The sequence below is a fragment of the Tenrec ecaudatus genome, chromosome 3, assembly GCF_050624435.1.
Source record: "Tenrec ecaudatus isolate mTenEca1 chromosome 3, mTenEca1.hap1, whole genome shotgun sequence".
Lineage (NCBI taxonomy): Eukaryota > Metazoa > Chordata > Mammalia > Afrosoricida > Tenrecidae > Tenrec > Tenrec ecaudatus.
In genome coordinates this window covers 161523380-161548458 of record NC_134532.1, presented here as the reverse complement: position 1 = coordinate 161548458, position 25079 = coordinate 161523380, and the positions used below count along the sequence as shown (strand labels likewise).

Genomic DNA, 25079 nt, shown 5'->3' with positions numbered 1-25079 from the left:
GTGGGAAGAAAACACGGAGAAGCTCAACAGCAGCAGAACAGACTATCTATTGCTAGTACATAAACTCATGATAAAGCTGAAGAAAATGAAACATGTCATAAGAGCCAAAGTGCACTCTCAAGTCTATCCCCCCTGAATTTCAAGAACATCTTCAGAACAGATTGGACACTCTGAACATTAACGACAGGAGACCTGATGAGCGAGAGGAGGACTTCAAGATCATTGTTCATTAAGAACACAAAGGTCATGAAAAAGATAAGAGAGAAAACATCAAAACGGATGTCAGAAGGGACTCAGAAACTTGTTGTTAATTGTAGAACAGCTAAAACAACTGGAATAAAGGATGGAATCAAAGACATGAATTAAAATTTTCAAAGGGCATCTTGAGAAGATAAAGCCAAATATTAAAGATGAAATGTGCTAAGACCTAGAATTAGGGAAAAAAAAAAAGGGAAGAATAGACTCAGCATATCTGAAACTGAAAGAAGACAAGAAGGTTCTAAATTTGAATTCCTTTGACTTGCGTTCTTGAAAGATTGATGGGCAAAATATTGAATAACGCAGGAAGCATTAAGAGAGGATAGAACTAATCTCCATTCCACTATTTCACGAGGTAGCATAGCAACAAGAGTCCATGGTATTGAAGGAAGCTCAAGCTGCAATTGCTAAAAACAAGTCCCAACAAGTTGATGGAATGCCATTTGAAGTATTTCACGATGTTGATGAAGCGCTGGAAGAACTCACTAGTCTATGCTAGGAAATGTAGAAGACAGTTCTCTGGCCAACTGACTGGTAGAACTCCATATGTGTGGCCATTTCAAAGAGAGGTAACTCAACAGAATGCTTAAACTATAGAAAGATGTTGTTGATATCACATGCAGGCAACATTTTGCTTAAGATCATCCAACACGGATTGAGGAAAGAGCATTGAGGTTCAGGTGAGATTCAGAAGAGAACTTGAGCTAGGGACATCATTGCTGATGTCAGATGGATCTTGGCACAAAACATAGAATACCAGCAAAGTACTTACATGTGTTTTATTGACTGTGCCATGTCCTTTGACGGGGTGAACCATAGTAAACTATAGCTAACCTTGAGAAGAATGGGAATTCCAGGACACTTTATTGTGCACCTGCGGAATTTGTGCATAAATCAAAAGGCAGTTGTACAAATAGAACAAGGGAATATTCCATGTTTAAAATCAAGAGATTGTGTGTCAGGGTTGTATCCTCTCATTAGAATTATTCAGTCTGTATACTGAACAGATAATCAGAGAAACTCGCTTATATGAGGGAAAATGTGGCATTAGGATTTCAGGAAAGATTATTAACAACTATCTGGCAGGAGTTCAAAAGATGAGTTGCATTGGGTAAATCTAGAGTATTGAAAAACAAGGATGCTACTTGAAGAACTAAGGTGTCCCTGACCCAACCCATAGTGTTTTCCATTGACTCAGATGAATGTGAAAGTTGGACATTACATGAAGACTGAAGAAGATTGATGTATTTGAACTGTGGTGCTAGAAAAGACGAGTGAAAGAATGGTGAACTGGTAAAAGGACAAACCCATCTTATCTTGGAAGAAGTAAAATCTGAATGCTTCTTAGGGGCAAAGATGGCAAGAAATTGTCTTTTATACTTTGGACATGTTGTCAGGAGAGACCAGTCCCCGAAGAAGGATATCCTCCTTGCTAAAGCAGAATGGCCAGGATAAAGCAGAGAGCCCTGGAAAAGACAGAGTGGCAAAATGGTAGCAAGAATGGGCTTGAGCCTGGGCAGGATTGTGAGGATACAGCAGGACTGTGTGGTGTCCCATTCTGTTGTGCACTGGGCCACCATGGGTCTGAAGAGACTATATGGCACCTACCAACAACAATATACTAATCTGTTGCTGCTTTGGTACGGTAGTGGTTACACGTTGGGCTGAAAACCAGAAGGCCAGCACCAGCCACCCTGTGGGACAAAGAGGGGGCTTTCTTTGCCCATAATTACAGTAAGAGAAACTCAGGGAGCAATTCGACTCTGTCTGAGGTGCTCTGGGGAGGCACTGACTCAATGGCAGTGAGGTGTATTTATTGATTGATTTTCTAGCTGCCTTGCAGTTACAGTAACAGGACTGAGAAATTGCCACCAAGCCCATCTGTCCTGAAAAACTTAAAATATTTACGATCTGACCATTTAAATAAAATTTCTTAGAGCAGCCAGTCCACAGAGAGAACAACATGGCTGGCCCTACTATGAGACATGATGCCCCTCAGTGACTAAGGGCGATACAGGGGACAGCACCGGAGACACAGTGTGGGAATTGCACCTGACCTGATCCCACCACACCGAGGCAAATCACGGGGGGAGTGCAGTGGAACAGCAAGGGAATGGAGTGGCAAGGTCCCCAGGGAATGCTGAAAGTGGACTTTGGGGCCAGGGCGTGGTGCCCCAACAGACGGGACTGGAAAATGCTCCTAAGGGCCAGCAAATGATCCCTGAACTAACTACAAGCTTTTCTCTTGTGAAAAAAAAAATTTCTTGAAATGAAATCATATATACCATGCTATGTTGGCATGATTAACCATATTGTGCATGTTTTGAGAAACATTTGGTAAAAGAATGATTGGATTATAGCCTATATATGTTGTTCTAAGTTTCTCTCTGTTTTTGCTTCCCAGTAAACATTTATATTTTAATCATAACCTTTTTCTTATTTGTAAGAACACTTATTATGTAACTGTTATTAATAGAATGATTCCTAAAAGAATTACTCAATTACTGAACATTTTCTAGGTGCAAAATTTATGTTAAATACAGATTATATGTATATGAATAATATTGTTAACAATTCAGTGAGGGAATCACATAGAATGCATCAATCCTTAGGTGCATAAGACAATAAGGAATCAAACATATTTCTAAGATGCTCATATCTAATAAATAGAGAACAAAATTACCTTTATTCTCCTTAATTAAAGGTTTAACTAAATGTTAAGATATGTTAATTGAAGGTATCTCGCCATCCAAATGATGCAATCAGAAATCTTCCTGCACTTCTCTTATCATTTTATAAAGATCCAAGCCCTGATAGCATACTATTAAGCTGCTACATCTCAAGGCCAACAGTTGGACATGGCCAGCTCCTCCACAGTGGAAAGATAAGACCTTCTTCTTCCCATAAAAATCTCTAATATCCATGGTAGCAATGCTTCTGTGCACGACAAGATTCTACCTATAGGTTGCGAACATTGAATTAGGTTTATTGAGCTTGATAATCAAATCCAATAGTCCAGATATATACGTTTAACTTTAAAAACTAAGATTGAAGATAACCAGAATTTTTTTCCGCCAATGTTTCAGCCATATTTGCACATTTTAGCAGCATTGACCTCTCTTGATTAGATGAAGATTTATGATAATCACAGTGCCAGAAAAAAATGTATTAGGCATCCTTGGTTCATATGCCAATGTAGATTAAGAATATGATCTAATGTGCCTGCAGAGCAAAATCTGTATGTTCTGTTAGGAATTGATGCTAGAATATCACATAGATATCTAATGCACTCAAATAACCTAAAATGTTGTTAAAAGAAAACTCTTCAATCATACATCAATACTATGTACTTTGGAATCCACATAAGTATAACTTTTCATTAAAAAAGAGGAAGATTTTGAAGTAATTGGGTTGACCCCCTGGCTGCCAGATGGGCTCATGTCAACATATCCTCAACTGTGGGATTTGCAAGTGCTGCTTGGCTCTTTTGTTCAGTTATGCATAGGGTTCTGTCAGAGGAGACAGTTGATGGTACTTAACAACAACGAAATATATACAAGGTTTTTCCCATAGTTCTGTCATACAATTTGAAAAGTATTTTAAAATATACATTTTTAAAATGATATACTTAACTTAATACTGAACTCTAAAACTGCCGTGCAGTAGATTCTGACTCAAACCAGCCCTGTAGGATGGAGGGCAATGCCCGTGTGGGCTTCAGAGGCTTGACGGGAGTCCGTAAGGTGTTCATTCTGGGGTCTTTATGTTTGTATTTCATATGTATACTAAATACGTGTAGAAAAAATTAAATATTAATAGGAATCATTAAATTATTAGTTCTATGGAATCATATTTGTAATGTGCTCATATTTTAAAAATCAGAAGAAAGCTACATTTTTGATTGAAACATACAAAAGTGACTATTTTCTTCTGGCTTATCTCAAAAAACCCTAAAATATTAAGAATTTTTGTTTCACTGTTGATTATTTCCTTGGCTAATTTTTAACTCTATTTTAAGTAAAATAAATGATTTTTTAAATAAGAAAACTCCTACAGATAATTAAAGTACTACTAACTAGGAGACATTCTACCCAGCACAGAGATGGTTATAGGTAACTGTTTATATGTAACCTGTTCTATTTACCATGGAGAAACAAGATGCAATATTTTTTTAAGTAGGAACTTTTATCTTTACTATTTTCCATACTTATGGTTTTATTCAAAGTGGTGACTTCCATATGCTGTGCTTTATATGAATTTATCACATTGTAGGGATTTGCATGAGTGAAGTGCTAAATAAAGTTTATTTTATACTTTTTTCATATGAAACACTAAATATAGTAGACTCAAGTTCAAAATAAAAGATATATCTTATTTTAATTCATGTATAATTTTAGATATATTGGGACTATACTATTAAATTTTAAGAAACATTTTCCTTTTTACTACTGATATTTTTGATGTATTACAAATATACTTTACCTAACAGAATTCCTCACACTCACTGCCATTGAGTTGAACCTGACTCAGAGCAGAAGTGCCCATGTGACAGTCGTGACTGTAACACGTTATAGGTCTCAGAAGCCTCCGCTTTCCCCCCGGAGCAGCTGCTGGTGGTTTGGAACTGATAACCTTGCCATTAATAACCCAGACTGTAACTGCTGTGCCAACTAATTTCACTGATTAGTTGAAATAACAGCAATAAAAATTACAACAAATTGTTTTGTTTTCTTAAGACAATGTTGAAATTGAAATTAATGATCAATTTAGTCTTATCTCTGTGATTTTCCCCAATGACTTAGCACATAGTTTCATAATCACATGCTTTTGATGTTGAAATTAAAAAATTACATGTTCACCATATATTATCAAATGAGTATTTGTGGATCATTTGGTAGGCAATGAAACAACTTTTATAAATGTCCCTTTGTACTATTGTTTTATGAAAGTATTTATATATAATAGCGTCATAATGTGTTTTTCAAAATCTTAGGTTATGGATTTTAGGAAGCTAAATTCATGTGTGAACATATGATGGTTTTGTGTTTTATAGTAATGAAGGTATATATTTTGTTTGAAATCTATAAAAGTGATACTTTCATTCATGTTACTTTCAAGAAACCCTTAAAGATTATGGCAAACTTTGTTTTGAGGTCGTGTCCGTTGAATTTGAAATCTAAATTTTAACACTTCATGCCAAAAATTACTATTGCAATGACTCATTTCCTTCCCAGGTGGAATGCAAGTCAAGAAACGCTTTGTATGTTTCAGTCTTATTAATTTGTAAATTCTGGTGAGAAAAAATATAGTACTTATATGCCACATTCCACTGACATGGAAATAAAAAGACAAATTTTGAGTTAGATAACTGAATGTACAAATTCCCCAGCTTTATCTGCTTCACTCAGCATGTTGCAGCCCGCTAACCAAGTGGCCTGCTTGCTCATATCCATTAAGACATCCCAGAAGCTTAAGTCTTATCCCCTGCTATTCTTCCTTTTTGCTGAACACTCACCTCCATAATAAATTCTGCTCCCATTAATGGGAGGCTCTCAGTATCATCCCCTTTATAAAAGCACCAAACATACCTTTGTGTTTGGATGTGCTTGCTAAAAGGTACTGTGTTGACAGTTTTTCATTTGATATGCTTCTACTTTTTTATTTCAAAGTGAATTAAAATCTTGTAAGTGTAGCAAACAATAAAGAGTATATGTGTTTGTTTACTCTTCTTCAGTGTATTTGTGTTCTTCCCTCTTAGACTTTTCCATTTTCTTTTCATCATTTTTATGTAACTTATTTCCCATCGAGAAGCCAGCAGAGTGGCTTTCCCTCATGCTGACGCAAGTGTAGCTCTATAATTAGGCTGTAGGGAATGCTGTCGAGGGAAATAGCTGCCTTCTTCCCAGCCTCACGGGATCGTCTGTCTTCTCTGCAACACTCCAACAGCATATCCCTCAAGAGCTATAAAGCACAGACGCGCTTATATGTGTAGGTGAATATGGACTTACTCATAATCACCTAGGTTCTGCTATATTTTGCTAACCAATGGTAACTGAAATCAACATCTGATAGTATGGGAATTTTATTCACATAGGTATCGTCTTCTCTAGAGACCCATATTTTTTAAAATTATGGTGTAAAATTTCTATTTAGCACAAATGCCAGAAACAGGACTTTTCAACTCTGAAAGGATCTAGCTGTCTAACTTGAATCTTACATTTGCTCTTCTGAGTGCTTTGGACATTTATGCCAATTTTAAAAACTGTTTCTTTCTTTGGAGGAAGAACAAACAATAGCTGCAGCACCATCTTAATGCATTGTGAAGAGCTATTTCAGATGTGCCTACTTGAAAACCAAAAATGTACGCCCAATTTCTTTGGGCATCATAGTTTTGGGTTCATATTTAAATCACTGTGGAGACAGCACTAAACATTGGACAGTGTGTTGGCTGCCACGTTATAGCGCCATGTTGCCTAGGATCGGTGCTTGCCTAGAGACACTGGAGATTGAAAGCAGTTATTCAGAGAGCCTATTGTGCATTTGTATGTCTATCAACATGCAACGAGTGCTTGGTTTGCCATTTTTCTAATGTACTTACAACATATTCCTCATTTCCTTTTGTCATCATCTATATCAGTAGGATGTGCCACCAGACATCAAATTTCAAAAGTTTATTTGCTTTAACTTATCCCTTCTTTTAACTCCTGATGTTCAGTTACTTACAAATGACTGCCATCTTCACTTCAATATTTCTTGAATGCCCCCAGTTTCTCTATCTCTTACGATATTTCCACGCCTTTAAACTTTTGCTCCACAGGCTAGTTTTTTTTTGTATGGGTAAATGACATATTAACCTATCTAAAAAGAAATGAAACTATCATTTCCTCACTTATAAAACAAGTCAAGGATTCCACCTACCCAGCCTATTTCAAGCACAGACTTATTTAATAATTAGCAGGAAAACCTTCAGATGAATAGCATCATTCTTGTAAGCCTGAGTTCTCTCTACTACAATCCTCCTAGGTTCATAGTTATGATTACATAAAATGATATATAAAACACATAGTGCTGAATGTGGAGTAAGTGGTGCTAAATTCTAAAAGCACATACTTCAACAAAATGAATTATTTTACTATATGTGAGACGAGTCAATTTCTAACAACAAAAATGTGGGCCCTTTGTTTGCAATTGTCTACATGCAGGAGGGTATTCTATAAAGCTAATACTGTTTACATTTAATTTGCAATGATTGAATCAATAACATTGCAAAATTCTAGTTTATGGTCCCAAGAATAATCTCCATCACCAAAGGCATATTTTCTATCTACTTTTAGGCATATTTTTTTCTAAGTATCCAACATTTACATTTCAATCATCAATGATTATTAAAGAATCTTTAAAACCTGGTTGATCAATTGTAGCTGGTAAAAAATTGTCAATTTGCGTGAGGTAAAGGCCAGTCCCCCACAACTAACCTCGGGTTTGATAGGCGCAATTGTACGGTTGAGATACATAAAGATTATAATAAAGTCACAGAGAGCATGAGAGATAGAAGAGAGATTAAAATAATGGAGTCAGACACATTTCATGGTAGCATGGCCATGATCTTACCAGTCATGAGCGCGTACAGTGTAGGCCTGGGTGAGGTGGGGCGGTGACAGCCAGCTGGCTGGCTGAAGACCCAGCAGGAGGCTGGAGACTACACAGAGACCCTGTTTATCGAAGGGGCAGTACAATCGGCAAACAAGCAATAGGAGGGGGATATACAATGGCATAGGTGTAATAGGAAGGTGATGAGCTAGGGCTGTATGCATGATAGAGAGGGGAGGAGCTAGAGGCATACATGTGACAAGATGGGTGGCCCCTAGATTCATGATGGAGGCCTAACCTTGGTCACCCTTGTGTGGGCTTGACCTCTCTGGGTTCTCCTACAAGAAAGTCAACTACTATCCTTATCAGAAGGGAGTGGGCCCTACTTGTTGTGGGATAAACAGTGGTGTCTGCTTGCTCTGGATGGCTGATAACCCTTAGGGAGAATAGCCCCTGACCTACTTCTGTTGACCTCCAAGTGCATAGCCATTGGCCACTTATAGTAAATAGCATAGTTTGGGATATATTTGGGGAAGACAACTTTGGAGAAATCTCTATTTCCCACAAGGTTTTTCAACTTTGGCATTAGAGGTTGGTACATAATTTGAATAATAGTCATATTAACTGGTCTTCATTTTAGGCATATAGATATTATCCGATCATTGACAGCTTTTAGTTTAGAATTTCCTTTAAATATTTTTTCTAAAAGTAATGCCACCATATGTTATCATTTACATCAATGTAGACCATATGATAGACTGATTTAATATGGCCAATGCCTATTCATTTCAGCTCATGAATGTTTGTGATGTGTGTCTGTGGTGGCATAGTAAGTTACACATTGGGCTGCAGACCACAAGGTTAGCAGTTTGAAACCATAAGCCATTCTACAGGAGAAAGATGAGGCTATCTACTCCCACAATGAGTTTCAGTCTTGCAAATTCACAGGGCCAGTTCTGCTCTGCCTTTTAAGGTTGCGATGAGGTGAAATCAAAGTGATGGTTGTATGTGTGTGTTTTAAAGTTTAGGACATTAATCTTTATGTGTTCCATTTCATGTTTGACAACTTGCAGTATACCTAGATCCATACTTCATGCATTGCAGACGAAATTATTAAAGGACATTTCCAGCGGTTTCTTCTTATTTTTCTTTTTGTTGTCATTAGGTGCCATCTAGTCAGTTCTGTCCGGTAGCGACCTTATACACAACAGAATGAAACACTGCCCGATCCCATGCTGTCCTCAGAATGGTTCCTATGGGTCAGCATATTGTTGCAACTACAGTCAGGCCATCTCGTCGAAGGCTTCTCTATTTTTCCCGGCCCTTCCACTTTACCAAATACATTGCCCTTCTCCAGGTACTGCTCTCTCCTGACAACATGCCCAAAGTATGTAACACAGACTCTCACCCTGCTGCCCTCTAAGGTACACTCCAGACATCATTCTTCCGAGGCAGATCTGTCTGTCCTTTTTTAAGTCCGTGGTCCTCCTTTCAATATTTTTCTCCAGCACTACAATTCAAATGCATCATTTCTTCTTTGGCCTCCCTTATTCGATGTCCAGCCTTTATATGCATTTGAAACAATGGGAAATACAATGGGTTGGGTCAGGCATACCTGAGTCCTCAAATCAACAGCCTTTCTTCCCAGTCCTCTAAAAAGGTCTTAAGCAGCAGATTTACCTAATGCAATGCATCATTTGATCTTTTGACTGCTGCTTCCATAAGCATAAGAGTGTAGATCCAAGCCAGACAAATGCCTTGATAACTTGATAAGGTCTTCCTTTTCTCCATTTATCATGATGTGAGCTACTGGTCCAGTTGTGAGGATTTGGATCTTTTTAACATACCAAAGGCTGCAAACCCTGATCTTCATCAGCAAGTGCTTCAAGTCTTCCTGGGTTTCAGGAAGTAATGCTGTACCATCTGCATATCAAAGATTGTTAGTAAGCCTTCCTTCAATTCTGATGCCACTTTCTTCTTCATATATACCAGTTCTTTGATGATTTGTTCAGCATACAGATTGAATAAGTATGTCTGGATAAGCACACAGATTGAATAAGAGGATACAACCCTGTTATACACCTTTCCACTTGTCTGCCAGTTTGTCATATTGTGGTGGCTTGTGTGTGGCCGTGACGCTGGAAGCTATGTCACTGGTATTAAAAGGGCAACAGGATCACCCAAAGGGAACAGGTTTCAGCAGAGCTTCTAGACCAAGTCTCAGAATAGAGTTTCTTATTTTAAGTCATACATATTCAGCAAAGGAAGATCCCCAAAACTTTACTCCATCCACATGAGTAGAGTTGACTACACTTTGAGGATTTCCGAAATCCTATTTTGAGTGCCTTAAGAGGCTTCCCTTCCGGCACCATATCCAACGAGAAATGGCTACTTTTCATGAGTTTTTCATCAGAAGGTCTCAGGTTTTCCTTCCTAGGCTATCTTAGAAAGGAAGCTGCACCGAAATACCAATTTAAAATTTGCAGGAGGTAATTAAGACTTGGTTGCAGCAGTACGTCAATGGGAAAACTACAGCAAATCAAGGTAGCTTCTGAAGAAGATGTGAAATTAGGGATATCATTGTTTATATCAGATAGATCTTGGGTGGAAGCACAAAATACAAGAAAGATGTCCATCTGTTTTTCATTGACTATGCAAAGGCACTAGACTACATGGATCAAAACGAATTATGGATAACATTGTGAAGAGTGGGAATTCTAGTACACTTAATTATGATCGTATGGAATCTGTACATAGAACAAAACAGACTTTCTAACAAACTAGTGGATACTGAGTGTTTAAAACCAGGAAAGGTTTGTGTGGCAGGGTTATGCCTTTTATCTTGTGCATTCCATCTGTATACAGAGCAAATGATCCCACCGTCATTCCTGACTGAGCAACAGGAGCAGCCTGGGCCCCCAGACGCTGACACAGCATCCCATCCATCCACCAGACAAGACCAAAGAGGCCACATGCAGAGACATGTCCAATGCTATACATGCTTGTATTCCGTCTGTACCACCTGGCCCTGTGCTTCAAGAGTTGGCTGGGGGATGTGCTTTAAACCATGAGAGTAAAATGAAAACTGCTTTATTTTAAGGAAATAAGACAAAAACAATGGAACCGTGGTTTTTATGTTGTTGGACATAGTATGGAAAGATGTGATGTGACACATATCTATATGAGTGTGTACATATGTATGAAGGGGCTTCAAACAGTTTGATGAGTATGTATATATGTGTATTTGTGTGTGTACTGGAACTGTATTACATGTGACAAGTAGAGATCAAAGATTATACTTAAAGAATATTTATAAGATTTTAAGGTGCATGATTACATTATTTCTATCTCAAATAATTTTTGATACTATATAAATTTTCTCTAAAATAATTGCAGAATTATTTTCAATATGTTTACATACCTCCCAAGATTATATAACCTTGAGATAAAATCTTATTTTAAGCATTATATGTAAATGATTTTTCTTTAATTACTAAACATAAACCTTTCAACTCAAAGTATCTAATAGTAATTTTATTTGTAATAGATATTACTACCACTTTTTAAAAGTTCACCAACACTAAATTTTAGCATTTTCTATTTTGCACTTCATCTGTGAGGACAGCTAGGGTGTCCTTATATAAAAACTCTGCTCATCATCCTCCGAAATCACATGACATGTTTAGAACACGTTGATCCTCAGGATTAACTATGTCATCCTAAATTGTCTGATGAGTATGGAATATTATTGCCTTTTATTCATCTTTCACTAATATTATATAATATATCTTTCAGCTTAAGGCTTTCATTAATGAATCCATTTTAATTTAGAGACTAAATAAAATACTCATTAAGCCTGACAAATTGTAGCCTCTGGTAAACACAATGCATTTCCAGTCAAGATCAAATTGAGTTCTGCCCTAGATGAGTTTGTGGTTTTTTTAATCTTGCCAACATCATAACAAAGATTCAGAAATGTAGTGCTCATCAAAGAACCAAGCATCTCTACAAAACAGACAGAAAATTGTTGCCCAGAGATAGTACATTTCTGACATAAATACAGAAGAGCATAATATACCATACCACACTTGGCACCAATAATGGATGAGAAAGGACATTAGTTCACTATAGAGAAATCTAATTATTGATCACTTATTTAATCAAATGTATTTTCTGAGTAAACTTCACAAGAATATGGACATTCTATACTTCTTTGCCTTTTTCAGGATCATGGTTAAGTAGTTTGATTAATTGTAGTTTCAACATACATAAATCAATCTATGATCCTTAGTTCAACAGCCATTAAAGATAACTGAATTCATCTTTCCATTTAAATTATATATTTGATTAAATTCCTGGTATACATAAAATTAGCATTTTAAATTGTGAGATATTGTCATTTGCAATAAGCAATCTGTCATAAATACTTTTATGTATTATATTAGGATTTTATAATTAGTTTATTGTTAAGTTACTGGTGCTATTTTTTAGTTGAATGTAAATAACACAAATGAAAATCCTAAAAAATGTAAAAGTAATAGTATATTCTATATTTAGCATTATAATATTAATCAATGGATTAATATCAGTACTAAATTCAGTAATAATTTCAAAACATTAAAAATATATTATTAATTTGATATTAGCATTTCATGATGTTTGTGTGTTTGTTTGGGCTAACTACTTCACTTTAAAGCACCACTTTGTACTGCATTTAAAGTGGCACATCTTAGTAATCAATAATTCTTACACCTCTCTAAAAGTGTATGACTACATTATCTTCCCCATTTTATAAACAGTAATGGGCTGTCTCTGTAAAAAAATATTTATTGGATTCATATTGTGCCAGTTGTTGCTTAAGCCATATGTAATTTCTAACTTTAAATCCTGATGTGTTCAATCAAATATTAAATTAGTTAATATGAGCTAGCAGAATGCATTTGTTTCTGTTGTCTGCTTTTTTTAATGGATAATACAGATATTCCTTAGTAAGTCTAAAACCCTAAACCGACCTAAATCTAATTTAAATCTGAATAACAGGAACTGGAATAAAATCAATATTGGTGTTGGTAATATTTGATTTTCTGTAACCTTATTATTTCTTCATTTCTTTTCTTTTGACTTCAGATGTAATAACCGAACCCAGTGTGCTGTGGTGGCAGGTCCTGATGTTTTTCCAGATCCGTGTCCGGGAACTTATAAATACCTTGAAGTGCAGTACGAATGTGTCCCTTACAGTATGTATATTCCTATACATATTTCATACAGCAGAGGAAATAGTAAGCTGTGATTTGCATGTATTGAGAAGCTATATTCTGTGAAAACATAAAAGAAACCCTGTATCAATTAAGTGGGGGAAGTTGTCGGAATGTGAGAGCGCTCACCCTCCTGGAGAAACATAAGCTCCTACGTCCAGAACGTCACAGCGTTTAGTTGACTACACATTTCTTTCTGTGACTACCTGTCCCGAAACTCTTTATCACGCAGTAAGTAGACATATAGGCACTCTTTAAAAGTGGAAAGTGTAGTGCGTCAATCCTACCCATCTCTAAATCTAAACAAACAGGAAGGAAGGTATACAATATACTTGTATAGTTAATGGGCATGGACATTTATCAACTTTTACTTGGTAGAATAAAACACACCTTGCCTTGCTTGGCTGTCTGTATCTGGAGGAGGAGAAAGGTAAGCCTTCAGAAGGAGCTGACGGAAGAAAAGTGCAAGCATTCCCTGCACTGCCACGCTCCACAGAATCCTCCTTCACGGCCACTGGGAGGGCCTCTGCACCCCTTACGTGGCCATGTACACCAAGTGCATATTTTTTAAAATGCAGGTGAAAGAAGAATCAAACAACGTACAATAGAATAGTGTATGTCTTTTCTACCCAAAGAAAGAATAACAATCTCAAATAAAACCTTGTTACCAGATTAGTTCATTATCCTTGAGTTTTCTCAATGAACCCTCACTCAGGAACTCCTGTACTTTTCATACACTCAGTCTACCCGAGAGGTGGAAAACCCCGGGAACCAAGACTACATCTCAGGTTCCGCTTCCACTGATGTTTCAGCATGTGCAAAGTAACTGCGGATCAGCAGGTACACTGTGCAAGGAGAGTCCTCGGGTTTCCTCAGCCCCGGGAGCTTCGGCAGAGTGCATTCCCTGTGCTCCAGGTGGGCACAAACTCTCGTACATCAGAGAGGACAACTTCACCAGCAAGAGATAGCATTTTCATGGGAAATAATTATGAAAATAATCTACTGGAAATTTTATTTTTTGATTTATTTAATTGTGTGGTTAGAGAAATTTCATTTTTTGATTTATTTAATTGTGTGGTTAGAAATGAGCTCAGTGATGCCTTAGAACCACATCCATAGTAAGTTCAAATAATTATTGGATTGTTTCCTTAAATGCAAATTATCAGCTCAGGTCAGGTGTACCCATTTGCCACCTTTATGTCATTTCATTTTATTATAGCACATTCATGTTTATTTAAATGATCTTTGTTTTTATTTAAAATAATAATGTAGTATTGGGAATACATTTAATAAAGTTGACATGATTGAGATGAAAAACAATTCAAAAGACAGTATAAATCATAAAACAATCACTACTTCTTTAAAAGGTGGATTGGTTGGTTGAAACAGGACCAGAGATAGCTTCAGGAACTGATTTGAGCATATGATCTGGTTACCAGAAGCAAAACAAACAAATAAATTTTATGATTTAGGTAGCTATTGAATTTTCTACATCTTTATTTTGCAAATCCTCCCCAATCTTCCATAAAAGAGATGCAGCGGCACTGTGGATTCGGCATTTCCTAATTCGACTGTTGCCACCAGCAAGGTTAGCACATCAAATCATTGACTGTTTTATGTGAGGAAGCTAGGGCTCTCTGCTCTTGTAAAGCTTTGCAGTCTTTGAAACTCTATACAGAATTATTAAGAGTCCCATTGCCTTAAGCAGTGGGTCTTTGGGAACATCAGTACGAATGTATTTAGATCAACAGTTTTCTCTTCGCAAGAATAAAAGGAACGTAATTTGACAATGCTGAAAGGATTCACTTATTAAAAAGCATGGTCACATATGACACTTTATGCCATGTGCAACTTGAGCTAATTGTTTGCATAGTCATTTTTATATAATTCTTACAAGAAATACTGTTTTAGGAATGATGATCACTATTTTACTGGAGAAAATTGAAACTTGAAATGGGTTAAATAAACAAATGCCTTATGTAGAAGACCTAGAGAAAGGTAGAGCCAAGTCAAGAGTCAGCCATGCCTGTCTCCCATACTGTTCTTAAGAACCTGCTGTAATTCTCCTTGTAGACATTCTCTTGCATGTTTTCACAAGATCTTCAGTCTTATTCAGTATTTAACTCTCTTATTGTCCATTAATATGGTAATGATACTTAGTGATAGCAGTTGATTTACGGGCCCAAACCCAGTCTTAGCCTCTTAAAGACTTGAATTACTTCCTCTTCCCTCATGCAGTTCCTTGATGCTATAATGTGTCATAAAATTCTACCTATAATTTAGGATGAGCTTCTTTTCTAAAGCATAATTTATGAAGCTGTTTCAATCATCTGTATTACAAGAGAAAGACACCCAAAGGTCGGCAATTCACCATTCCCAGGTGAAAGAGGAGGCGCTCTATTTGCATGAAGCAGCATAGCCTTAGATATGCCTGGAGCCATTCACAGTCTTATAGGGTCAGTATGAGACAGAATCAACTTGATGGCAGTGAGTTTTGTTTCATTTTTTAATTTAATCTAAGAAAAAATTCTTGTACTTCATGATACCTTTATGGTGCTTGATAAAAGATCCAAATTACACAGATAACATCCTTTTAAAAGTTTAGAAATAATTATTTATATTTGAATAATTTTACTGAACAATTGAGTAAGCAAACAAATATTATTTTGATTGGTTTGTTATACAGCTTAATAAGATCTATGTCGTTGGTAGATTTTAGAACACCCTGGTTAATTAAAAAATATATTTGGTATTTATGAATACTTTCTTCTTTATATTACTATATAGAAGAAACACCATTTTCCAATTTTCTTTATTATATGTTTGCGTGTGCACGTGTCCTTAGCAAATTTATTCTTAATATGATAATTCCATCAAGTAAATATATAAGAAACAAATTTTCTACAAAATATATCAGTAATTGTGATGTATATCTGAGGGTTATAAACCAATTCATTGTATGTATTTCATGAGATAAGTCATTTTTTAATCTAAGGAAAACATAATAATTATTGCACAATGTTTAAAAAGACCACAACTAAAAGTGGTGCTGAGTTTGCTTTAACTCATTTTCACTGTGTAGAACTAACTCCCTTCTGGTCTTTAAGCCTGTAGTCTTTCCAGAAGCGTCCTGGGGTTTCTTTTGCCCATGGAGCAGCTGAAGGCAGGCAGCCACACATCTGCGCCCCCGTGCGTAGGTTTGTAGGTGTCCATAAATAGGGACATAATTCAAGAAAGGCAATTTTAGACAAAGATTACCACAACCAAATAAGTCATATAGCATTTTAAAATTATTATAGGTGAAAAATAAAAAAAATAAAATTAATCATTGCAAACCGTTGATTGAGACAGACTAAATTGTGTCTTGTACTCAATTTTTCAGAATCAAACAGGTATATTTGCTCTTTCCTGTGGTTTACCTCGGGTGGCTCCTGGCCAGAACTTTCTGGAATACACAGATAATCTGTTTCTGTCCAAATTTAGGAGAGATAAATCAATTCTTTTCTTGGTTCTTGTCACCCCTTGTTTCCGGTGAGACTTTGTGTTTTCCTTTGAAGTTTAATTTTACCTTCTTAGTGAGTTTTCCCTCCTCCCCTTTCCAGGAGGTGACCCATATATTTCAGAGTTAAGCCTCACCATTGACCAGTGGCACGTTTTTGGTTCTCCATTCTGCAGGTTTTTTTCCTCACTGAAGCCTCCTTCCTTACCCCATTCCAGATTAAAACAATGTGACTCCTTCATGTTAAACTGCCTTCCTGTAGCCGGGTTACAGGAATGGTTTGTGTTGGGGTGAAAAACAACAACAATAAAACCACTAGCTGCCTAAGAGTATTTCTAGCAAAACATCTCTACTTTTTCTCCCGCTGACAAATTGTCTGTCTTCAGAGGCATGCAATTTCACGCACACTACACTAAAAAAAACTGCATGTCTCCCTCACAATTCAGCTCCTCTCTTGAGTCCTTTGGTTCTCCCTCTCAGAAACACAAAGCACATATTACTTAGTCTAACAATCTTTTCCTGGAGTGGATTGACTTAGGAAATGTAGGGGGTAAAGTGCATAATTTAGAGAGCTACTACAAATGAGTGTTGATTAAACCAATTTTAGTTTTTTTTATAGCACATACTGACTTTTCCATTATTCACCCTGGCCATTGGAATACTGTTGTGGGTAATTATCTTTATAAAACATGAAAAGTGAATATTATTGTAAACAATTATTTGTAAATAATTAATCTTATAGTTTTGTCTTTTTGACATCTAGATAAACCACAAATTATTTTCATAAATAATCACATCTATTTTTAACTAACATGCAAATTTGTACATTTTACTACGTGCATACTTTGGCTCTTCTTTCATATAATTACATAATTATGTTATTAAACACCCTTTGCTGAAAGTGTACTAGGAGCCCTGGTGTAATGGGTAATGTGTTGGGCTTCTAACAAAAAGTTCAAACCCCTAACCCCTCTAAGAGAGCCTCAGTGACTGACTTCCTTAAGATGCACATTTTTCCATTCAAGTAAGTCAATCATTAAGGCTCAAGATGCCCCAAATTATAATAATGTTAGCTCATGAAAGGTATTGTGTTAGTCTGGGTACTTTAGAGAAACAAATCCACAGAAACTCATGTATAGGAGAGAGTTTTATATAAAGGTTAAGTGTGCATCAAGAAAACAACCCAACCAAGTGCTGCCCATGCCCACAAGTCAAACATTAATCCATATGTCCAACACCAATCCACAAAGTCATCCTCCATCTCACGAAACAGACCCAATGACGCCAACTGTGGGAGGAAAGCCGAGTCAGTGAATGTGTAAACATCTCAGCGCTGGCAGGGGTCTCTACATGGCTGCTCCAGCTTCCAGGGCTGCATCGGGGTAGGTCCATGTGGCATCTCCTTGGGGATGTCTTGCAAGAAGTGAGCCTTGCCAGCTGAAGCAGGGAACTGGCTAAGGCAGCTGCACCCTGCTCTGACTATCAGAAAGCAAGAGACCTGAGAACTAGAAAGGCGAGGCTCACCGAGCCATTTATCCCTCCACCCTTCAATTAACCCACATATGTTTATCGGCCAGGTTGGCACAATAAACTAACTACCTCAGGTATTAACTGTTGTATATTAACAATGAAAGTATACCCATAACCAAGTGGTAGATGAAGGTATAAAGGAGAGTAGGTTTCTTCAGAGAAGGAATCCACGAACTGGACCTTAAAGAATAAATAGACTTGAGCTAGAAGAACAAACATATTTAGCTGAAAACCCTGGGTAGAGTAAGAAGCTGGATGACAAGTATGATTGACTTCCCCGCTAGCTGTGGTTTGTCTGGAATTTCTGGACCACCAGACAGTGGACAGAGAAGACAAGACAATAAACCATTTCTCAAGGTGATTAATTGTTATATAAATAAATGTTTTACTGCAAATCTGCCAGAACTAACATGAGTTAACTCAAGTAAAATAAAGGCAATCTAAACATTTGAAGGAAATAGTGTAATCATTTAGAATTAAAAGAGACAAGTTAAACACCAGGCGCGATAGGATCAATACGAACACCAAAATACCAAGCAAGTCATCTAGATAGCAAAAATATGAGACTGTCCATTAAGGACTCTGCTTTCCAATGAATGTTATCAGGTCCCATTGCACAATCGAATACAACACCTGAGGTCCTGCATCAGCCCAGCCATCATTGGTACAGTCGAGACCGTTGTTGTAGTCATTGTGTTAATCTATCTAATCAAGGATCATCTCTTTGTTTCTGACACAATGCTTTATTAAGGGGCCCTAGTGCTTACGTGTTGGGCTGCTAAATGTAGGATCAGCAATTTCAAACCACTGGCTGCTCAAAGACACCGGGCTGTCTACTTCTATAGTGACAGTATCTCAAACTCACAGGGACAGTTTTATCCTGTCCTGTAGGGTCTCTGGGTGTCAACACAGACTAGATGGCAGTGTTTGTGGGGGCTTTTGGTACTTTACCAATGATAGCATTTTCTTTTCCCCTAGGGACTGGTCTTTCCTGAAAACATATCCAAATTATATGAAAGTCTCACTACCCTCTCTTTTAAGGAGAATTCTGGTTACATTTATCTCAGACAAATTTGTTTGTTCTTCTGGCAGTCCATGATGCATTACATATCTTTGGCGAACACCAAGATTCAAATGAATCAGTTCTCTAGTTGTCTTCTTTAGGCATTGTTTAGTTTTCAGATGCATACGTGAAGATTGGATCTAATACCTAGGTCTTCAGTGTGGTTATAATTCCTCAAAGTTGTCATCACTGGCTTTTGTGGTTCTTATGTAAATTTGAATAATAGTTGTACTAATAGGATTTCCTTAAAGTGGGATAGATATAATAGTGTCATAGACAGCATTTTACTTTGAGAAGGATTTTGCAATATCCTTTTTGACAATGAATGTAAAGTCATTCCTCTCAATTTTGTATTCCAGGCATTAAATAATTTGATTTTCTGAGTCCAAATTACCACTAGCAATCCTAATGCCTAGGATATCAATTTTTATGCTTCTCATTTCAGTTTTGACTACTTCTAATATTCCTAGATTCATACTTTGCACATTCCAAGTTTCCATCATTAGCAGATTTTTGCAACACCGTCTGCCTACCTTGAGTACTGCCCCATCAATCATGAAGATTCTAAAGTTTCCACGCCCACAAGCTTTAACTGACTTATGTTACATTGATGCACTCCACATGGAGAAACAGCACCTCAATTATCTTTGGAATGCCTTCCGATCTCAGGATCCCATCCCTGAGATTGACTCCCTAGCTTGGACAGTGTTGGATTTCCATTCATTAAGCCTTCAGTATCTGGCAATGTTTCAAAACGGTGGATAGGCTTTTAGGGATATTTCCTCTGTGGTGGGCAGCCTCGTCCTTCTTTTGGTTTTGTCTGAAGTTCGAAGGAAACCCGTTCACGTTGGATGACCCCACTGGCATTTGGAATCTCTGTGACACAGCTGCCAGCATCACATCAACATACATGCTACCGCGGTACAACAACATGACAGACAAGTGGAAGCTTGTGTCCTCCCACCTTACTTATTCAGTCTGTACGCTGAGCAAATCTTCAGAGAACCTGGCTTATATGAAGCAAAATGTAGCATCAAGATTGGAGGAAGGCTTATTGACCGTCTGCAATATGCAGATGACACAGCCTTGTTTGCTGAGAGTGAGGAAGACTAAAGTATTTACTGATGAAGATCAAGGATTGTAGCTTTCAGTAGGAATCACACATATTTTTTAATGCTTTGCTTTGTCTTCTCTATACACCTTTCCAATGTTTCTGCTCAGCTCTTTTATGTCATCGTGACTTCCATTTGATTTTACTACCCTACATTCAAATGCTACTTTTTCTGAGTCTTTTCTTTCATATTAATGCTTTTTGTGCTTTCTTTGTATATAATATTCTGGATGTCATTCTACAGCTCATCTGGTCTTCAGTCATTACTGTTCAAGGTGTCAAATTTGATATTGAGGTGGTCTCCGGAATCTGGTTGAATATGTCCAAAGTTGTATTTTGGCTCTTGGGGACTATTTCTCAATTTGTATATCTTCAAACTGAATGTATATGTAAGCAACTTGTGGTCTAGTCCATCCTTGTTAGCACCTGGGAATCTTTTGGCGGATAAGATTTTGCTTCTGCATTTTATTTTTCCACTGATGTAGTTAATTTGACTCCTGTCTCTTCCATTTATTAACCTTTAGATGAATAGTGTTATTTGGTGCCACCAAGTTGGTCCCAACCCACAGTGACATTATGCACAGAAGGACCAAGCACTGCCCAGTCCTGCACCATCCTCACAATTGTTCCTAGAATTGATAGATAGCTTCAAAGATACCCCATCTAATATAATCCCTGAAATAAAGCGTCCAAATGATCTCAGTGAAATCTATATTCATGTCTTGTTTCTAAGGAAGTAAAATAGGGCTGTCACTGAGCTTGAGGAGAAAAACACTCCTTTAAACACTGAGTGGCAGTGGTGTCTGACTGGACTTAACCTGGATAGGCTCACTGAGGTTTCCCTAATACCGCAAAGTCCAGAGATAGATTGTAAACCATGGAACAACAATTGACCAGCATTCCCAGGGTCAAAAGTAGACCAGGAGCATAATAGATGCTGCCCACTTTAGATGATTCTGTGTTTTTAAATATTTCATTTGTAAAATTTAACATATTGTACTTGATTCACTTCAATCATTTATAATATGTCCTTTTGGTTTGTTAACATCTAAATTTACGAAACTTGCTCTGAATTTAAGTCTTAATCAATACTAATGAATGCAAAATCCCTCTACCCACTCACTGCCATCAAGTAGAATCTGAATCATAACATGATTATATACAATGGCACTTCAAAAATTTGTGGGGAAATGAAATTAAAAGATAATGGAATTTTTTATGAACTATTTGAAGGTCTTTTTGCCGTGTTGTTTTTAATTTTCAAACAGGTAGCAATACGTTTTTGAACCAATAATTATTTTAACAGAAATGTATTTATTTCTATTCCAAGTCAATCACTATACAATGGGAAAAAGTAGGTTTTGGTTCTGTGGCACTGGGAGTCTTACATATAAAACTGCAAAATAAAAGAAAAGAAGAGCTCTCAAGGGAATAATGGAGGGAGTATTTAACATCAGGGTTGATGAAAAGCTGAACAGGAGGTATTTGGCACCTGCAGAGTAACAGTGTAATGTTGAGAATTTTCAAAGCACAGAGAAGAGCGGCTCTGGACATCGTGACATGGGGACAGGTTGGCTTGCTCGAGGAGCTGTTAGAGGCCAGTGCGGTGCAGCACGGTTAAGGTGAAGGGGGATGCATTAGGAAGAGAGTGCAGTCAATGTTATCGCCACCACTGCCAATGCAGCAGCAACTTCTTTCATGTGTCCACGCTCTATTAGAAATCAAACGTAACTTTTAGAATTAAGTTTAATAAGTGTACCATCCTTTTTAAAAAAATATATTGTAGATTTTAATGCACTCCACTCTAACAGAATGTACATAAGCTCACTTGAAATGCATCAAACAACAGGGAGGGAATCTTTCATGCTTACAATATATTAATAATATATAAATGAAGGCATAGATCCCAATTGACAAAGAAACAAGATAAACTGAGTATTAAAATTTTAAATGGATTGCTAGAGTTAAGAAAATATCTGGCTTAGGAGATATAATTTAATTATATACACAAATCAAGTTTGAGGAGTTAACATTATTACCATGCTCATTTTGCTTAATTTGAGATAGTAAAAGCATAGTGCTTATGCTTTTAAATTAATTCAAAGGCATTTTATAAGCTGCCCAAGATCAAATAGCATGTATATTTCAGATATATGCATATAACATTTTGTTCTGAGAACATACTACATATGGGAAAAGAAGACTTGAAATCATATGAGGGTAAGGTATTTTTTAAAGTGTTTGTCACTCAAAAGATCATATGGCAGATAACATAGTCTAAGATATCTATAGTTATCGAGGTAAAACATATATATGAAATAATTTAAAGTGCTGTGAGTCAAGAATGATATTTTTCTATTACAATCATTATTTAAAAAGCTAGAAAAAAGGAATTCAAATGGTTTACACAATATTTTATACAAATACTTAATGTTTACAGCTCTTTTAATAATCTATTCCACCTGTTGACACCTCATGCTCGGACAGGCTGGTATGCTTTCTCCATGTGGATTTGTTGATTAACATCAAGCCACCAGACTTAAGACCCCAGATACTATATCTTTTGAAAGCCAGGCACCATCTGCTTTCTTCACCACATTTGCTTATACACCTGCTTTGTCTTCAGAGATCTTGGTGGGAGGGTGAGCATCACGGAATGCCACTTTGTTATAACAAAGTGTTTTTGCACTGAGACAACAGCTTGAGACATGATGTATCCTCACTGGAGCATACCATAACATAGGACAATACAGGGGGCATATGACTGGGAGTTAGTCTGGTCTGAACACCCCACATCTGGGCAAACCAAGAAGTAAAGATAACAGATCAGCAATGGGAGCAAAGCCAAGCCACAAAACCCCTGGGTAGCCCCCAAAATAGATTTCAGGCTAGGAGAGGCAGTTCCCAGAATTCCCCCAGGACTACTGGGGAGATAGTCATAAAGGTCAAAAGACGGACCTGGGATTATGTATATTTCCCCCCACCCCCAGTTATGAAGATGATTATTATCATTTTTTCCAATATTTTGTTTTATTTTTATTTTTTCTCTGTTATTATTGTTTTGCCTACCTATATAACATAGGCATGGGAAGCAAGCTTGAGGACAAAGCAACAGGGCTGACATGGGGAGAGGAGGAGGCAGGGGAAGCAAGCAATGAGCAAACAGTGCCATAGACAAGGGAACAACTAGGGATTTCAAATCAACAATCAGGAGGACTTAAGAGGTTCTGGGGGTGTTGGAACAACAGAAATCTAGCTGAGAGTAATTAGTAAGATGCGGAAGTAGGGCGAGCGTAATGGTGGGGAAGAAGGAAGGCAAAAGGAAACAGGAAAGATCTATGAAGCAAAGCTATGCATAGAGGTATAAACAAGGATGTATACATATGCCAATACATTAGTTCATAAAAATAGAGTATTGGCCTATGTACATATATTTATATGGCTATACACTAAAATAGTGCATAGACTTTAGGTATCTGCTTAAGCCTTGCCTCAACACAAGAACACTTTGTTCCCACCTATTTTTTTCAGTTCCTTAGTTTTAGTCTTAGAAACTCCACTGAAACAAGGATGTGAAGGGTGATCCTGGTGGGATTTGAAATACCAGTGGCATATCCTCTAGCAACATCGCAGCAGGAAAGCCATCACAGTGTGACGAATGGCAGAGGATTGGGACAAGACCATTGAGTGGTCCCTATGAGTCAGAACAAACCCGGTGGCACCAAACTACTTCATGACAGAAGGAATAGTTACAATGAAGGGAACCATATATGTTAATATTAACATTTTAATTTATGTTTATTTTGTGGATATTTTCCAATGCTAGGTGATCATCATCCTGCAAACACAAAAAAGTTTTCATTGTTTAAAACAATAGCAATAACCTCATTGAAAACCCCTAACTAAAACAAATATCCAGCTTCAACCCTATAATGACCCTGAAGTTCACATACCTATGATGTGTTAATGTCTTACCTTTTCGGACAAAAGGGACTTCAAAGATATAATTAAATTAAGGATTTTTAAGATTAATTTGAATTATTAGGTTAAATGTAATCTAATCACAAAAGGGTTAATGTTCAAGAGAGAGAGGTGTGGCAAAAGAAGTTGTACATTTTGGAGATAAAAAAGTGGGGACACAGCCAAAGGCTCTGCATAAAAGCCAAGAAGAGTAACAAAGCTTATTTTCTTCTTGAAGCTCCAGATGCAAGCCAACTCAGCCAACTTCTTCGTTCTAGCCATTATGACACATTTCAGACTTCTGACATAAGCCCCTAAAATTATAGTGATTTCTTTTTTTTTAAGCAGAAAAGCCACTAACATACAAAATTTACAAGGTAAAAAACAAAACAAATTAAAAAAAGGCTAAACAAAAAGATAGCAAATATTAAAAGAAAAATTGCTAGTAGTTCAAGGTCAGTTCGTTGGCCTTTAGGAGTGTTTTCTAGGTGTAGCTTGTGAGGCGCCAAGTCCTGGCCCGGAAGACCATCCTTTATACTCTCTCGGGATCCCTTTGCTCTGCTTCCTCCACTGCTCCATTGCACGCCCCCAGTGTTTGCCTCAGTGTGGCGGGGTCAGCTCAGTCGCCCATCCCCCATTGTGTCTCAGGTGCTCTCCCATGTAGGGCCATGTGTTGATGCAGGATGTCGCATCTCGTAGTGTGGTCAGCTGAATGGTCCTCTCTGTATGATGGGCCCTTCTAGCTGGTCTATCGACCCTGGGCTTGGTGGACCCAGGTGTACTCCACTACGTCCTTTCTCCTTCTTTTGTTTC

General features: G+C 37.2%; 1 protein-coding gene across 8 annotated transcripts in view; it reads left to right on the top strand.

Annotated features, from left to right (window-relative positions):
• The window catches only part of ADGRL3 (adhesion G protein-coupled receptor L3), a 1168212-nt gene that overhangs the window by 520426 nt on the left and 622707 nt on the right, over positions 1-25079 (top strand). For all 8 annotated transcript variants that reach the window (XM_075544262.1, XM_075544264.1, XM_075544263.1 and 5 more), the window contains one exon: positions 12976-13085. In XM_075544262.1, the coding sequence (XP_075400377.1) occupies positions 12976-13085 (110 nt within the window). The remainder of the gene's footprint in view (positions 1-12975; positions 13086-25079) is intronic.